This window comes from Clupea harengus, chromosome 1 (assembly GCF_900700415.2).
Source record: "Clupea harengus chromosome 1, Ch_v2.0.2, whole genome shotgun sequence".
NCBI classification, from domain to species: Eukaryota; Metazoa; Chordata; class Actinopteri; order Clupeiformes; family Clupeidae; genus Clupea; species Clupea harengus.
The window spans coordinates 5,431,834-5,448,305 of record NC_045152.1 but is presented as its reverse complement, the minus strand read 5'-3'; the positions used below and the strand labels follow the sequence as shown (position 1 = coordinate 5,448,305).

Genomic DNA, 16,472 nt, shown 5'->3' with positions numbered 1-16,472 from the left:
TCACTGACAGCATTCAGCGTGTAGTCATGATAATGAGGATTATGCTATGTAATTCACAAGTTTTTCAGGGTGACGTGGTAGCTGCTGGTTTATAGTTTTTTTCATGCCCATCCATCGTTTGAAATTTGAGGATTAGAGAATAAATACCAACCATCTTTTCATTGTAAAATACATTGTTGCTTTGAGAAATTCACTGTACTGGAGGAAACATTACCAAGTTATCTACTGAGTACCTCCATTACATATTTACATAAAACAATACAAAAGACACATAATAACCTGCATGATAAAGTCACGTACTATAGGATACAATGGAGCCTGACAAAATGAATATCTTAAAATGATCGACATATATCCATAAACATACTTTGTGACTAGACCTACAATGTAAGGGATGGTTGAGAAAAAATGACACAAAAAAAACATAATTTGTCAAACTATATTTCTTATCTTGCGAAGAATGTAGGTTGGAATTCAACAGACATATACAACTGAAAATGGGAATAAATAAATGGAAACCATGTTTCAAACAAGGAGTTAGGATTAATAAGTAATACCATCAGTTAGATTAAGTCAGCATTCAGATGGCCTCTAACAGCATTTTCTGCCATGGTAATCCTGTTTTGAGGGATTAACCAACCCCTGGCAAAAATGAAAATGACAGCTTATAGCATGAGAGATACAAAAAGTCCTTGTTCGGCTGTCATTTGATAGAAATATATAAATTCCCTGGCATATACAATCCACAAATGCATATTTGCATCAGACCAAAACTGGTTTACTGCCACAAATACAATTACAACTGTAACAAATATACATACAAGGTATTTCCGCATCAGCCCAGGAAATCTACACTTTGTGAGATGCTGGCACAGGGCCGCAAGTAGTTGCCAGACACCTCTGAGGTAAATTTGCTGTAATTCATCTGTGTCAGTGCTTTGTGCTCCATCCTTTGCTTGATGACGGGCATCCAAACCAGGCCGGTCACCAGGAACATGAGTCCGACAGAGAGCAGCACAGGTCCCACCAGGTAGGGCACGTTCCCCAGCTGTGTGAAGTACAGCAGCGATGCAGCCGTGCCCGCGCCGAAGAGAAGACCCCCGACCACCAAGGCCAGGATGGGCTTGTGAAAGGCAGTCCAAAGACGGTGTTTCGGTGACCGGGTACTCCGCTTCAGAAAGGAGGAAGAAACCGACTCCATCTCTGAAGGCCTCCTGTCATCAGCCACAGCTAAGAGCATTCTGCAGGAAGTGCACCATAGAGAACGAGAGCTCAGACATTTATCCCCTGGGGGTCAGCAGACAGTTCAGGTCAGTTACTCCCATTAAATATAATTTGGGTAATCCCCTTTATTTTCTAGATAGAGAACTGCAGACCTATTAAGTCATTGTCAAAATTGTATCCATGGGCTATAATATCCATACAATTATCAAAAGATTTTTTTTTTTTTTTTTTATGTTGATGAGACATAAAGACAGCATATAAATAAATAGGCAAGATAGATTGAGAGATAAACAAGAGCAATTCTTACTTTTAGTCAGCAGTCTTCTCTTCAGCCATCCAGTACAAGTCCCTATCCCTGATGATCCCCCAGCGGTTAGTTGAGGCTTCAGGCAGGGATGGTTAAGCCACACCCATGGAAAGTAGAAGTGGGAGTGGTCACTGAAAACTGAGTCAACTGAGTGGTAACTGTTCAATCGGCACTATATAAAGGAATTCACCAGCCACTGTCTGACCTAATTTGACCCACTGAACTTTAGGTGTATTACCTGCAGTCTAGGCCAAACACCATTAAAGGATGATGGCAGCTGGAGGAAAACTATGCATGGTACCAGCAGAAAACATAGAATATCCGTAGCTACATCTGAGAAACTGGCGAGTCAGCCAGACACAACAAGTAATTTCTGCTCGAAAAGATTTTTGTTTGAATTGAGCTCAAACACCAAGGCCTTTCTAAGCCATTGAACACCTTGAGCATATGAGATACTCAAGTTTCTCTCCGAGCCTCCATCCAAACAAAAGCTACTCTTAAAAACAGGAATTGGGCCTCTAAAAATGTCAGTGAAAATGGTCATGCAGGAAGAGGCCTGAACATGACATGAGCATGAGGTAGGGAAGTAGTGGCCTTGTTTTGAAATCTCTAAGCAGTATTATCTCAATTAGCTGACCTTGCATATTGTGGTTCTATGAAACAAGACCATCAAGTTCACTTCTAATATTTGTATTCAAAAATATAAATCTAGTGCTCTCATCTGGCAGTAAGTGGTCCCATGCGGGCACTAGCCTGGCCCAACCCTCCTCGGCTTCATCAGATTGGCAGCTGTGAAAGCTAACAGATTATCTGGTTGCCATCACAGCAAGACTAAATCCTGCAGTTTCTTGATGCATATCCTCTATGATTTGAATCAGTAACGCAATGAGCTGGGCATCATGACTTCTCTGTCTGTTCATCACCCCACCCCCCCATGAAATTATATAAAAATAATAAAATAAAAAAAAGCTGGTGGTCCCTTATGAACAGTTAACAAGTTAGTGTATCAACTTGTTCTTAATGAAATTGCTTCCATTAAGCAATGAATATATAACTGCTTTCACACAATCAACAAAAAAGGGTCACATACAACTAAAAATGCTCTGTTGGTTGCTAGAAACCAATTCAATAATAAGTTATGGTCAAGCATATTAAGATAAGTTCAATACTGGAATGCTTACATGACAGAATTACGTAATAACTATGTTCATATCAGAGGCACTTACAGTTTGACAGTGGTAATGTCCGATATATGAACACAGGAGCATAAAGTGTACTTTCTATTGAGTGATAAATAGCAAATCCACAGGTGAAAACCTACATTTTCTGTAAAAAAAAAAAAACAACCATCACAGGGAAAAGCACCTCTAGCATATAGATGTATTGATACAAGTCTACTGGTATTTTCCTGGAAGCAGCACATACAACTGCCACCAAAAAGTACCAACACACTCAAAATGTTTTATGACGGTCTGGTCCCACTAAGTTCTTTCCAGCCTTTTCAAGATGTGCAGGAAACCTTCTATCAGAACATGGAATCAGGTGGCAAAATTTGCCTTGTACTCCAAAATTAGTTGTAATGGCACAACAAAACCGATAATTGAGTTCAACAATAAGGAGCAAGGACTATTTCCCCAATTTAATATTTATTGTCATAGAAGTTGCTTTAATAACATGTGAACACATCTGTGCATGTTCCCGGAGGACTGCACAAGTTGAGAAACCAAAAATGGGCAATAAGCAAGAGGGAGACATGTACAACCAAGATATTAACATTCTGGTATCAACCGGTTAATCTCTCAAACATTGTATTCCCCTGCATGTTTTTTAATTAAATCTGATGTTTTCAGAGCCAAAAACAAAAATAAAACAAAAAAAAAACTGGTCCACATAACCGCTGCCATTCTTTTACTTTAATGGAAGCAAAAGGGAAAACAAAAAAAAATCAATAATAAAAATTAGAAAATAATAAAAATCAGAGAGAACTGCATCTCTTTTGCTCATAAGAGTAGACCAGCACGGGAAGGGGAATGGAAGGTCTTTCACGGGCCTAAACAAAAAATGGCATCGCTGAGCTCTCAATATGAGAAAGCTGACACATGTGGACTTGATTTCATTTATTCCGTTTGCTTAAAAACAGATATCTTTTTGAGACAAGAAATGTTTGTTTTTTTCAGCTGGTCTTCGGGAGGCAGAGGGGACTTGGAGGAGGGGGGGGGGGGGGGGGGGAGTGGAGGGGAATCGGGGGGCTGTGAAGGGGGGGGGGTCTGCCGACACTGCAGCCGCCCACCTCCGCCTCAGCTTGGTCATTCCAGAAAACACCCGCCATGCAACTGGTTCACTCTTTCTCTGCAACGAGCTTCAGCACCTTCCCAATGGCAATGGTTTTACCTGCAGACGAGGGGGAAAAGGAGTCAGTCACAAATTAAAGGAAAACCTAAAACCTCTGAAAACACACACACACTCACACACACACACACTCACTCATACACTCACTCACACAGCCTTCCACAAATCTCACCTCTCTGCTGTGGACATCATTTGCACAATGCATTGTGGGATGAAAAATAAACAACAGTACTGTATAGTAGCATGGACTCACAGACATTGCAGGTTTAAGGTACGTCACAGAAACCAGAATGTTTTACTACCGTAATTTCCGGACTATTGAACGCACCTGAATATAAGCCTCATCCACTGAATTTTTTTAAAATAATTATTTTGAACATAAATAAGCCGCACATGTCTATAAGCCGCAGGTGCCTACCGGTACATTGAAACAAATTAACTTTACACAGGCTAAAATGAATATCAAAAGTAATACAATAGTGATGCATATTATTAGTTTTGCCAGTTACGATAAGTGCACTGTTGCTTTAAGAGAGCACAGTTGCAAGAGTCAATCAGAAGCTAGAACGTTAGATTGAAGACAGCGAGATAGAAGAAAGACGCTAGTTTGAAACCAGTGAGCTAAAGAACTTGAAAAGACTGGATTTGTATTGTTGTAAACTTTTTTTTAATTTTCTAAAGTGTTTTGAGTTGTGTTTTGTCTACGCCGGTAGACTGTGGTTATTTTGACATTAGTTAAGTTATTGAGAGATACTGAGAAATCGCGTGGAGCTAAGCATCCATGCGGCTGCATCCATGCTAGCATCCTAGCTCCACAAAGCCACCGTAAACACAAAGCCACCGTATACAGTCACAGGTATCATAATCCATAAATTAGCTGCGTCATTGTTTAAGCCGCGAGGTTCAAAGCGTGGGAAAAAAGTAGCGGCTTATAGTCCGGAAATTACGGTAGTATTAGCAATTGACAGTAGGAAATAATTTTCTACTTTCAAAAATTTCCTTAACCCTCCACCACCTTCTTCAAGTCGACCTACGACGTGACTTCTGGACCCTCTTCCAAACACCCTTCTCCAGTCTTATCTCGCCTACAATTTTACCTGCCATCACACATGTAGTCAATGCTTCACTCATTCTGGAACATTTTGGAAACTCCCAGTCATCAGTTCTGATTTTTCTAGACTTTGACATCCTCGTCTCTATGCTGTACAAACTGGGAATTTCAGGGAAAGCACACAGTTGGTTTGAATCGTACCTCAGTGGACGTTCATTCAGTGTTTCTTAGCAGAGACAAGTACCAAAATCTCATCACGTGTCCACCGGTGTACCTCAGGGATTGATACTTGGACCACTCCTATTTTCTGTCTACACCACTTCCTTAGGTGAGATCATCCGTTGCCATGGGTTCTCCCATCACTGTTAGGCAGATGATACTCAACTGTACTTTCTGAATTTCTGCATGCCTCTGTGATACTTCAGTTGGGATCAGGGATCGAAGCTTTCAGCTCAACCATCCAAAAACTCCTGCCCCTGGTATTCCTAGCCTATTCCAAGCCAATCTGGCTATCCTACAAAATATTAACATTCTGCTTGGCTTATCTCCATTGACCCCAACTAAAACTGCACAAAACTTGGGTGTAATAATCGATGACCTTTGAACTTTGGGCATGTAGCTTCAGTCACAAGTGTCTTTTCAGTTTGCACCCTATACAATTTAGAAGATCAGGCCCTCTCTCAGACAATATGTTACAGAACTTCTTGTGCAGCCCCTGGTTATCTTTCTAGGGTTAGGGTTGTTATTGCAATTCTGACGGGCCTGCCTGCATGTGTTGTGAGACCGTTGCATTCAGAATGTGGCGGCCCATCCGGTGTTTGATCAGGCAGAGAGGACACATGTGCATGCCTCTGCTGGTCACCCTTCACTGGCTTCCTGTAGCTGCTAGACTTAAATTCAAATCCCTCAGTCTCGCCTACAGGACAGCGAGTGGATCGTCACCAGCTTATTTAAATGCCATAAGTCACCACTATTTTACCCTCTCACCCACTTTGCTCCTCTGATGAGCGTCTGTTCTCTTTACCCTCCCTCAGCAGCAAAAGATGGAAATCAAGACTCTTTTCGTTAGCGATACCTCTGTGGTGGAATGACCCACAAAAAGTGTTTAAAAACCTCATCCTCTGTCTAATTAGTTATTCTGTTTGAGGCATACTATATAAATATAATCATAATTGTTTTTATAATTATCTTTATTATTAATTGGTTGTTTTTAATTAAAATTTTGTATTTTACATTGATACTTCAATAAATAAATAAAACCATAACAACATTGATTTTACTTTGAAACTGCATAACTGTACTTATAATCATTTGTATGCCTACCCTGCTAGTATAATTTGAAAGGAAGGGGGTGGTCCTGAAACTGAGCCACTAACACCAATGATAACTTAGTAACAATAATGCACGACTAAATACTGCACATATATATACAATATTTAATCTTGTATCAGACAGTGAGCTGAAGCCCGTGCCATGCCATCTATTCAGTTTTTTTTTTTTTTTTTAATAGTGTTTTTGATTCTGTCGAATTACCACTGTCTTAGTCTAAACTTGAAGTCTATTTTAGGCTTTCGCTCTGGTCATTCATGCCTCATAGGGGGCCAATCAGTAGCTGCATTGGCACCCCATTGTTTATAACCAGCTGTATAATGAACTAAAGTTTATTAAGCACTTTATTATGCAGTCTTGTGACTGTCCCTCTGCATGATTATTGTGCATTGGCCAATATGAATGCATGAGTTCCCCCTAGTGGTGCTCTTTAGGTAGGACACCGCAACAATGACAAGTCGTGGTGGCATTATTGTTGTGGTAACCACACTGTAAATACCTAACCCCGTTGAAGAAAACGTGCGGAGATGACCTTAACTCACGCCTACCAAGGTGTTTCCAGGCCTACCCATCAGCCACTGTATCCTCCGCTGGCTGCATGTGTTAACTTCTTCCATTTAAAACATTTCTTTTGGTGTTTTACCATGTAATTCATTCTCATATGATCTTTGTTGTGCTCTTGTGACTGCCTCTGCAGTGCTTTTGTGTAGCTTAACTGCTGTTGCTGCAAGCATCAGTGTGACCTGAAATCTATGGGCAACTACATTAATGACTCAAAAACGAGATATAAGCCCTAATATAATCGACTAGTAAGCCTTACTAAACTAGCTCCATAAAACTTAAGCTGGCGCCGTGAACCCACCTTCATCCCGCAGGGTGAAGCGTCCCATCTGAGGGAAGTCTTTGAAGGTCTCAAGGCAGATAGTCCCTGCAGTCCGCAGCCGGGCGATGCACACTTGGTCCTGCTTAACAAAGCGAGGTCGCGTCTTGCTCTTCTCGCCTGACTTTTTGTCTACCAAACAGATTAAGGCCTAGGAGATGAAGGAACAAAAAAAAAGAGAAGTATTAAAAATAAATCATTATTAATAATTATTTACAGACTGCATCTGTGATGAAATTCATTTTGTAGTGCAGGTGCTCAGGCAAAAGTCTCAGAAATCCTATAAGCATATATTAGACAATAAAATGAAATATTTTAATACAATCATCCTGGAGAGGACAATTACCGTAATTTGCACTTCTTCAATGCAGGTGTGGATGTGAAGAACTGCACCGTAACCAGGACAGATGATGGACTTGTGTTCAATGATGACAATCTGTTTAAGATACAAACAATGTAATGTCATAAAGAGAACAGAGACTTTCACAACAGTTCATCTTGCATCAGTGCACATTCTGTTGAGGTCCCTGAAGAACCAGATGTCTGGACAAGGGTGCACTGGGAAAGACATCCAGCCCTGGATTTGTTCGCTAGCACCAGATGGAGAGCCAGTAATGAAACAGAGGGCTAGTATAAACGCAATATAGGTTTTGTTTTTATGGTCCACAGATGCAGTTGCACACCAGGATTTGTCCCTGTATGCCCGACTTCCAGTACAGCACAGGCGAAGCGGTAGAGAACCAAGGTTATCGTTAAAGTCGGGCCAACTTATGAAACCAAGATTTGAGCGTGACTACTAATGTTTTAATCCCACACAGTCCTGGGTTGCTGCCAAGGCAGGTTTAAGTCATTATACAGTAGTACAAGATCAATCCGCTGCAGCCTGCAGCCGAGTGAGCCAATGGTGGGTCGGCTGTACCTGGGCATCGAAAGTGCGGCCCGTGTGGCAGAGGTTCTCGCCGGTGCAGAGGATGAAGCCCGGGAGGATCTCCTCCTCCTCGATACCCTTGAGCCGCAGCTTCAGGTTCTCTCCTGGTCCTGCGTCGTCCGTCTCCACGTCGTCCGAGAGCAAAGTCATAACTTCCACAGTTTGCTGCACACAGAAGCATATTACAGTCAGGGGGGCGGGGGGCATTCTTCTCTAAATTTTACAACCAAAACTAACTACACAGATGAAACCAAACTAGCAGCAGCAAACACCACATTGGCAAGATGCAATAAAGAAACAGACTATATTGTTGCTAGGTGATCGCATCGACTCCTGAGCTAGGGAGACCCCTATCAAAACGTTTAACTTTTTAACACTTAATATGACCAGAATTAGAAACAAGTAGGGAAAACAAGTAGATAGGGCTTAAAATGCTAAATCTGTCATATATTTGCATGTGCTCTGAATCTGGCCAATTAAAACCCATTAAAAAGGTGAAATAGCAACTGGTAGCTTCAAAACTTATTTAGCTTCCCCTGTGAAACCATAGTGAGGATTACCAGTAGTGAAAATTAAGTCGTCACTGTGTGCACTGTAGACTTACCCTGTTGGGCATCATGATAATTTGCTGTCCTTTGCTGATTGATCCCGACTCCAGCTTCCCAAGAACCACAGTGCCCATGTCCTTATTTGACAACAAAATGTAAATTAATTCAGGTTGAGCCACAAATTGAGCAAATTCAACTGTTATGATCCATCCATGTTGTAACACCAGATACAGGGAGCAACATTAACTTTTTGCCTACCAGCCCAAATGGGGGGGGCTTGATCTCTGACTGGTCACGCTGTTTTGGCCAATGATTAAAAAAACGTGTTCACTATTCGTACCTGTTGTTTAGGCCTGTATCTGGAATACAAAAATAACTGAATACAAAACTCGATGCTAGTGCAGAAAGTTGAGAATGAATGTAACTACTCAAGTAGGCTACTCTGTGTAACCCTTACCTCACTATGAATTCTCACCCCCTTGGCAATATCGGGGGTAGCTGTAGAAATTCTTCAGATATGCTCCGTGTGACTCACCCCCCTCTCTCCCACCCCCACACCCTCTCTCGCGTAGATATGGCAAGTTACTTTAACATGAACAGATTGAAGAGAAAGACAATCAAAGTGTTTTTTGAAGATGAACAGCACCTGTATTTTACACACCAGAGTGGTGCACTCTGCAGGCGCCAATTTTGCTCCCTGCTCGGGTCTTATAAACAGCCGGGATGCGAGACCCATTGCACACTACTCACCTTGTATTTATCTACAATCGGTAACCTCACTGGTCCGTCACTTGCTCTGTTTAAGTTTGGCAAACTGTCCAGATGTGGAATGAATGGTAACCCTCTGTGATGAAAAATAAAAGCATGCACAGAAATTACAAACAAGCAAGTGTGACATTAAATATCAGTGTGTCTCTTCAATGCGTTTATAGACTAAATATGGTACTAGGGAACAAGGAGTGACCAGAGCATTTAGAATGGACTGTACTTACGTATACCAAGAGCACATATCTTCAGCTGGTTCTTTTAGATTGGCCCCCGTCAGTCCAGAGCATGGCATGAAGTGAATGTCTTTTTTGGGGTTGAAGCCGACCTTCCTCAAAAATGGCACAAGTTTCTCCTTACATTCTTCATACCTGAAATGATCCAATACACAAAAAAAAGCTTAACTACTGCTATTTGAGGTAGCTGGTAACGACACGAGACTCATCAAGGGACTGAAAGATCTTGACTTCCAGGCAGTACTGACCTCTCCAGACTCCAGTTCACTGTGGGGTCGTCCATTTTGTTGACCAGAACAATCAGATGCTTGACTCCCGCAGTTTTGGCCAACATGGAGTGCTCCCGTGTCTGGCCACCCCTCTCAAAGCCTGTCTCAAACTCGCCTTTCCTGGCCGAGATCACCTGTAAAATAAAATATGGACTATAACTACAGCTAATAACACCAATAACATACAACCCTGCAAGTATTTCAAAAGCACACACACATACAAAACGGAGAGTAATCTGTTAAATATTCAAATTTTTCCCCCTGCAAAGAGTTTCTCAGGTGTCCCATCCTGTCAGTTTTCTTCCTCACATGCCCTAAAGCAACTGGATGACATCCTCACTAGCAGGTAGTCACTTTGGTTTCAAAACCCATGTTTCTATTTCAGACAGCGCCCTCTACTGTCATGTGTAAGAAATCACAGGATGGAGCTCAAAATCCCATCCCTCCAATGGTAACATGTACTGTGGCTGTGAAGAGGTTGGTAAAGCCAGCAGACTCACCAACACTGCCAGGTCAGCTTGCGATGCCCCGCCAATCATGTTAGGGACAAAGCTTTTGTGGCCTGGGGCATCCAGGATGGTAAAGTGCTTTTTCTCCGTCTCAAAGTATGCACGTCCAACCTCCACGGTCTTCCCTTTGTCTCTCTCCTCCTGGTTTGTGTCGAGAGCCCAAGAGAGGTACCTGGCAGAGAGAACAAAGAACTCTTGAGACCATCTAAGAACGACCTTGTAAGGTACAATTATTGTAGTTATTAGGCTACAGTCAAATCCAGAGTAATGATATGAATACTTGTGATGAAACAAGACCGTTACAAACTCAAATGGGGCGGAATAAGTATACAGAGGAAAGGGGGACAGAATAAGAGGAAAGTGGTTTTGTTTTTTACCAGGTCTCCCTGTTCTTCTCTTTTGCTTCCCTCTCGTATTTCTCCAGAGTTCTCTTCTCCACCATGCCCGTCAGATACCTACAGACCAGAGGGCCAGAGAGCAGAGGTGTGAGACACGCTGCGGCCAGCTGACCACGGTCGCACAACACCACCAAAGCACTCAGAAGAGAACCAAATACAGAGACACAACTCACATGATTTGACCTCCAATTGTGGACTTGCCAGCATCTGGGAGAGCGAGCGAGAGAGAGAAGGGGGAGAGGGAGATAAGAGAGCGCTGGGGTAAGGTCACAGCTGATAAAACAGTCATGCTGATGGGTTCTCTGTGCTAGGTAACAGGCCTGAACAAGTCAGGAAGTGGAACATGAGCACGCCATACTGGTTCATTCCAGAGTCTACTCATCATGTCAACACATAGCAACCAAATTATTACTTTACAAAAACAGCAGCGGTGAAGATATAAATATCCACAAAATAACTCATTTTTCTGTCAACATGCAACTGAGACAAAACAAAAACAGCCACGCCCAATGATCTGCACAATGTAGAGACCAAGAACAGCAAGTTGTCTTTGTAATTAAACTACATTATGTATTTTCAGTCAAAGGCAGCAGAGGGCGAAAGTTCACTGATGGAACTTGAAACTGAAAAACACAAAAAGCTAGCGAAAATTTTATTTTGGGGGGAAAACAAACACCTCCCCAACAAAGAACCTGTTGCTGTTTTTGCAGACGTCTCGCACCACACTCACCGACATGGCCAATAAACACCACGTTAACGTGCTCTTTCTTGGGGGCGTCTTTCGGGACGGGAACCACTTTGGGGGCTGGCGTTTCCTCCTCATCCTCCATCCCTTCGTCCTGTGGCGAGTCGTCCGTCGGAACCTCGTCTTCCCCCGACCCGCCTCCTGGCTCTGCTTCGCTGGGCTCCGCTCCTTTCTGCTCCCACGTCTCCTCGACGGCCATCTCTGCATCCCCGTTCTCCAAGGGAGCCACTGAAAACACACACAAAGTCACATTTACTGGCAAGCACACACAAACACACACATGTACTGGCAAGCACACATACTCCAACCACAACACCAAAGGCACCGTCTCTCTGTCTATCTCCATCTCTCCTAACTTGTGTCCGGCACGGGCCACATATTACTGTCCGAACCCAGCCGGAGTCCGAGAGAGAAGTAACCGAGCCGGACAGACATTCTGTTTTGAGGTCTGAGCCCAACCCGAGGACACATACATTCAGTATGCAATGTCAACAGCAGTTCTTCACACATAGTTACATTGCAGTTGCATCCCTGTGTTGAACACTAACACCTATGGTTAACTAGATTGCTAATCAGTAATAAGCAGTTTGTCAACATTAGATATAATGTCAAAACTCAGCATTTAAAAATAAAATGGAGTCTTAGATGATACATTTTGTTTGGTGTCCTCCATCCTTTAACCTATGTGAATATTTACCACCTGAAATAGCATGTTGCCTTGTCTCGTAGATAAACAAATGAACCCCAGCACTGAACAGAAGATAGCCCAACACAGATAGTAGGTTCACATAATTTTTACTAATTCATATGGTACATTTTCATGTGAAGTAGGCTGGCCCATCCTAATTAGCCGTTCAAAAGTAAAATGTTCGCTGCCTAGTTATTATGTTAGGTCTACGTGACTGAACCCCAACTGAACTCTACATTTTTGCCTGAACCCGACTTGAACGGCCAGGTCCCATCGGGCTCAGGTCAGGTATCCACTCTCTTCTCAGAACCCACACAAACATGCACATTTAAATATATGCATGAATATAAATACATACATCTTGAGGGGCCACAATGCTTTCGTCAGCTGACAAGGATGACATTAGTGGGAAATGTTCTGGCTATTAAAAACCCTGTTGTCAGTTTTGGAACTTGATTACAAGTGACTAAACTGTCTCTGTATTTGGCAGCTTCTCTCGAATTTGATACATGCGGATGTACAAACACGGCATTTAGTGACTGTTTTCTAAAGTCACAGTGGTTTACCAGCTTTGCTCTTCTCCAGATGTCTGCCTGACTATTTACAATGCTTAGATTGCCTTTAAACACGATTCTGGTGATTAGTAAATGCAACACACTACATATAAAACAACAAAAAGACAACATTAGCCACAGGGCACAGCCAGCAACTGTCTGACAGCCAACAGAGTTGTAGGGCACAGAGTAAAAGTGCCATCACATCTCAATTCATCCAACCCACCGTCCTCTAAATCATCACACTCATTTACTGTACACATGGGAATTCCTACAATCAGCGAGCCAACAAATTAAAACGCGCTCTCTTCAGCAGAGCTGGGTCAAGTTATCGCCTAATTTTTTCCACTGTTGACGCACAGCAAGTTGAATTATTAACTTAAGTGCTGGGGGGGCCTCTTGGACACCTGTTAATTGCTCGTCTGTGGCCCTGTTAGCCACTGGATTGAAACCAGGCCCACCACCAGGCAGGCCACTGAACATCTCATCTGGCAGGGGCCACTCCCCGAATGAGCCTAATGGCCCGGCAGGCAGGGCCAAACAGCCTGCTGCAATGAGGTAAAAGTTCACGTGACAAACCTTCACAATATGGCCTGCATGCTAGGGACCTATAGGCAGGAACTCTGCATCACCCAAGGCCACTGACACTAGGGGAGTGTTGGGGCAACAACACTGGCCAATATTGATGAGAAACATGATGCCACAATTAATTGCTGTTTAGCATTTAAAGCAGCAGTAAGGAGTTTCCATCTAAGACTAGGAAGCTAACTAGCTAAAAACAAACAGTAACAGCATAGCTGGCAAGCCACCAAGCTAAATTCTGTATTTTGTCAATCTATTCAGCAACACTTAGCTGTAAAAGCTGTTATTACATTTATATGACATTCTGCCTTCAAACCCATATCACAAAGCTACACAGTGAGTGGCCTGTATGGGGACGAACAGTGTTTCTCTTTCATAAGATCATATTCCATCAAAAGACATCAATGGATCCATGAATTCCAAGCAAAATCCATTACTACAACTGGCTACTCTTTGTTCTACTCTGGCTGCTGGCTTTAGTAAGAAATGTTGCCCAAAAGTTGACTGATCAGACTAACGGAAGGTGAGGGGAAAGGATTGCACGATTCCAGAAGGGGATGAAACAGATGCTCTAGATGAGTTTCACAGTTTTACATTACATTGACCTACCACTAAAGCAACACTTTTCAAGCATCATAGAACCCAAATAAGAGCACAGTAGGGAGTGGCAAATGTCAGCTCGCAGCACGGAAGACCCTCATGGGGTGGCGCCATGATGTAACAGGCCGATCTGTGGTTCTCCTAAAACAAGCAAGTGCTGCCGTTGGTTGTACCTTAGTGTGTGTACTAAACCCTCCTGGTTTAGCTGGTGCAAACAAAGCTGACAACCTTTTATTCCCCACGGAGGGGAAGAAGAGTCATAGTCTGGTACTTACCTACAGGTTCTGCAATCTCCATGCTGGCAACTGTATCACCACCTGCACACACAAAAAACACCACTTTTTCTGAGTCTTCGGGCACAAAGCATTTCTCGAGCAAATAGTATGTATTTAAGTGTAAATCATAAACAGCTATCTCATGTGATGCTGCTGGTAAAGAAGCAGAGTCAATCTCTGCAAATGCAGGTTGCACATGGGGTAGACACTTATAGATGACTTATATATGTTAGAACTTTAACAAACTTCCCTGCAGTTCCAAAGTGCTTACACATGGGTTACAGCTTACACATCTGACAACTACCAACACACTGCCCTAGAATTCCAGGGAGGAGGAGGTATACTCCAGTCTACCACTACACTGGATTTTCCACTTGGAAAACCCCCTACTCTATAAAGTAAACGGGGTGCCAAGTTTAACCAACCAGCTATAAACTACTACACTGGAGGTTGACATCTTTATTATTCGGCTATTTACAGAAAACAGTTGTATCTTCCTTCAGGCAAGGTGTAACCTTCAAGGGGATGTATAACTTACTCACATACTATGCCACGCAGCCGACACATATGATATTGGAAGGAAGTAGTAATATCACATAGCCAGTTTAGGAACTATCCAGCAACTAATATCAGTATTGTTTACCAAAGGGTCGAGTTAAGAAATGGCAATAACAAGCTTCTGCTTAAAGTTTATATTCAAACCACTTTAATATTTTGACCGTAGAGTAAATTAAGACCTTCTTAAGAACAGGTGGATAACATATTCTACGTCTTCTTTCCCTTCAGTCAAACGTGATAGGGTGATGACCAGTTCCGGTTTAGAAGACTCCAGGTTTGGGAACATGCAGTCAAAGCGGTAACGGTAACCCACTGAATTTGTGACACTGGCTAACGTTACATATCTGTGTTGTTAATCGCGAGGGAACATTCCGGTTCACAGGGACCACAAGTCCTTAAGTTGATTTTAACGCCACAGCTACTTATTATCCATATAGAAACAGCACAAGCGTTAGCCAAACAGATGTTGAAGACGTAGCAGAACTTCAGTAATTAACTAACGGCTAAGCTAACAATTTCAACAACACTGACTCCAGCTGTCGTTAGTTGATGTCACGCTAGCTAGCAATTGACGGTTACCTTTATTTGTTGGCTTGCCTATCCACTTCGCATAGAAACAACTGTCACATGACTTTCACTAGCACGACACTCTTGCTAACTTGTATAGCTCGCCGGTCAAGTCAAATGGCAAGTTAGCACGCTATCTACCATCCCCGCGGTTGATTCCCACCTCTTAAGTTAAGAGCAGGCTATTGGCCAGTTATGCCAGCTAGCACATCCACAAGTTACACGTCATTTATTTAACACATGGTATAACACCAATGGTCATGATGTTAATCAACATAACATATAATTCTCAAGCCTTAATGCAAGAAGCTTGGATGTTACGTCTAACCATTTATAATGATGATACATTACAGATATTTTCTTAAATGTTAGCAAGCTATTTATGAACTACTAGCTAATGTGAGCTAGCAACGTTTCCGCCTAGCGAGCATGATGTAAGTTGGCTAGCGTTAGCTAGGCTCATGAGTAGCAAAGTACTTGCAGACCTAAAACGTGAAGCTGTGTGCCGAATTAAATGCTACCTAGCTAGCTAGCTATGTGCTAAGGAAAGCACTAAATCACATAACGTGACCGCGAACTTACCACCAGAGTCAGGATTTTCCGTGGGCTCTTTCGGACCGAAGGACGGAACAAATTCTGCCGCATTAATATTTGGGACAAACGGCTTGGCGTTCACGTTAAGGCAAGCGAAGGCCGATAGTTGCACGTCGACGGGGGCCTCGCCATCGTCCTCCTGTTCCCAAGAATCCGGGGCTGTGTCTCTCGGGTCCATCGTGGGTATGTGAATTTTTCACTGTACTGAAGTGTAGACTAACGTCGGCTACGCAGTTACTTTTGTGTCCACCCCTTTCCCGGTGTCACCCCTTAAAACGGCCAAAACTTTCCCTCCTGTATGTGCAGTGCGGTTCCGTTTTTCGTAGGATAAAATAGCCGGTTTCTCTCGGCGAGGGGCGAGAGAAAGAGAGATTCGACTCAGCACTCAACGCGAGTCCTCGTGTGTGCTGATGACTCTCCCCGACGAAACGGAGCGACATCAACAGGGCATTGTGGGTATTGTTGTCCCCTTGATCTTCGCATTGACTTGTGGGACAAGGAAGCACCGTTTTATAT

The 16,472-nt window shown here is 42.8% G+C and overlaps 1 protein-coding gene across 2 annotated transcripts; it reads right to left on the bottom strand.

Annotated features, from left to right (window-relative positions):
• Nucleotides 1–3,158: 3,158 nt before the first annotated feature.
• gspt1l (G1 to S phase transition 1, like) lies at nt 3,159–16,422 on the bottom strand. 2 transcript variants are annotated; one of them, XM_012827201.3, is made up of 14 exons: nt 15,945–16,422; nt 14,238–14,279; nt 11,524–11,766; nt 10,967–11,000; nt 10,773–10,850; nt 10,387–10,567; nt 9,866–10,020; nt 9,609–9,752; nt 9,367–9,460; nt 8,673–8,753; nt 8,060–8,233; nt 7,487–7,576; nt 7,123–7,291; nt 3,159–3,922 (listed from the first exon to the last, which is right to left on the bottom strand). In XM_012827201.3, the coding sequence occupies exons 1-14, from the start codon at nt 16,132–16,134 to the stop codon at nt 3,870–3,872; spliced, it is 1,728 nt and encodes a 575-aa protein (XP_012682655.1). In that variant the 5' UTR covers nt 16,135–16,422; the 3' UTR covers nt 3,159–3,869. The 2 variants fall into 2 exon arrangements, with proteins under 2 accessions (XP_012682655.1, XP_031421371.1); XM_031565511.2 differs by lacking the exon at nt 15,945–16,422 and adding an exon at nt 15,375–15,644.
• Between the last annotated feature and the right edge of the window lie 50 nt (nt 16,423–16,472).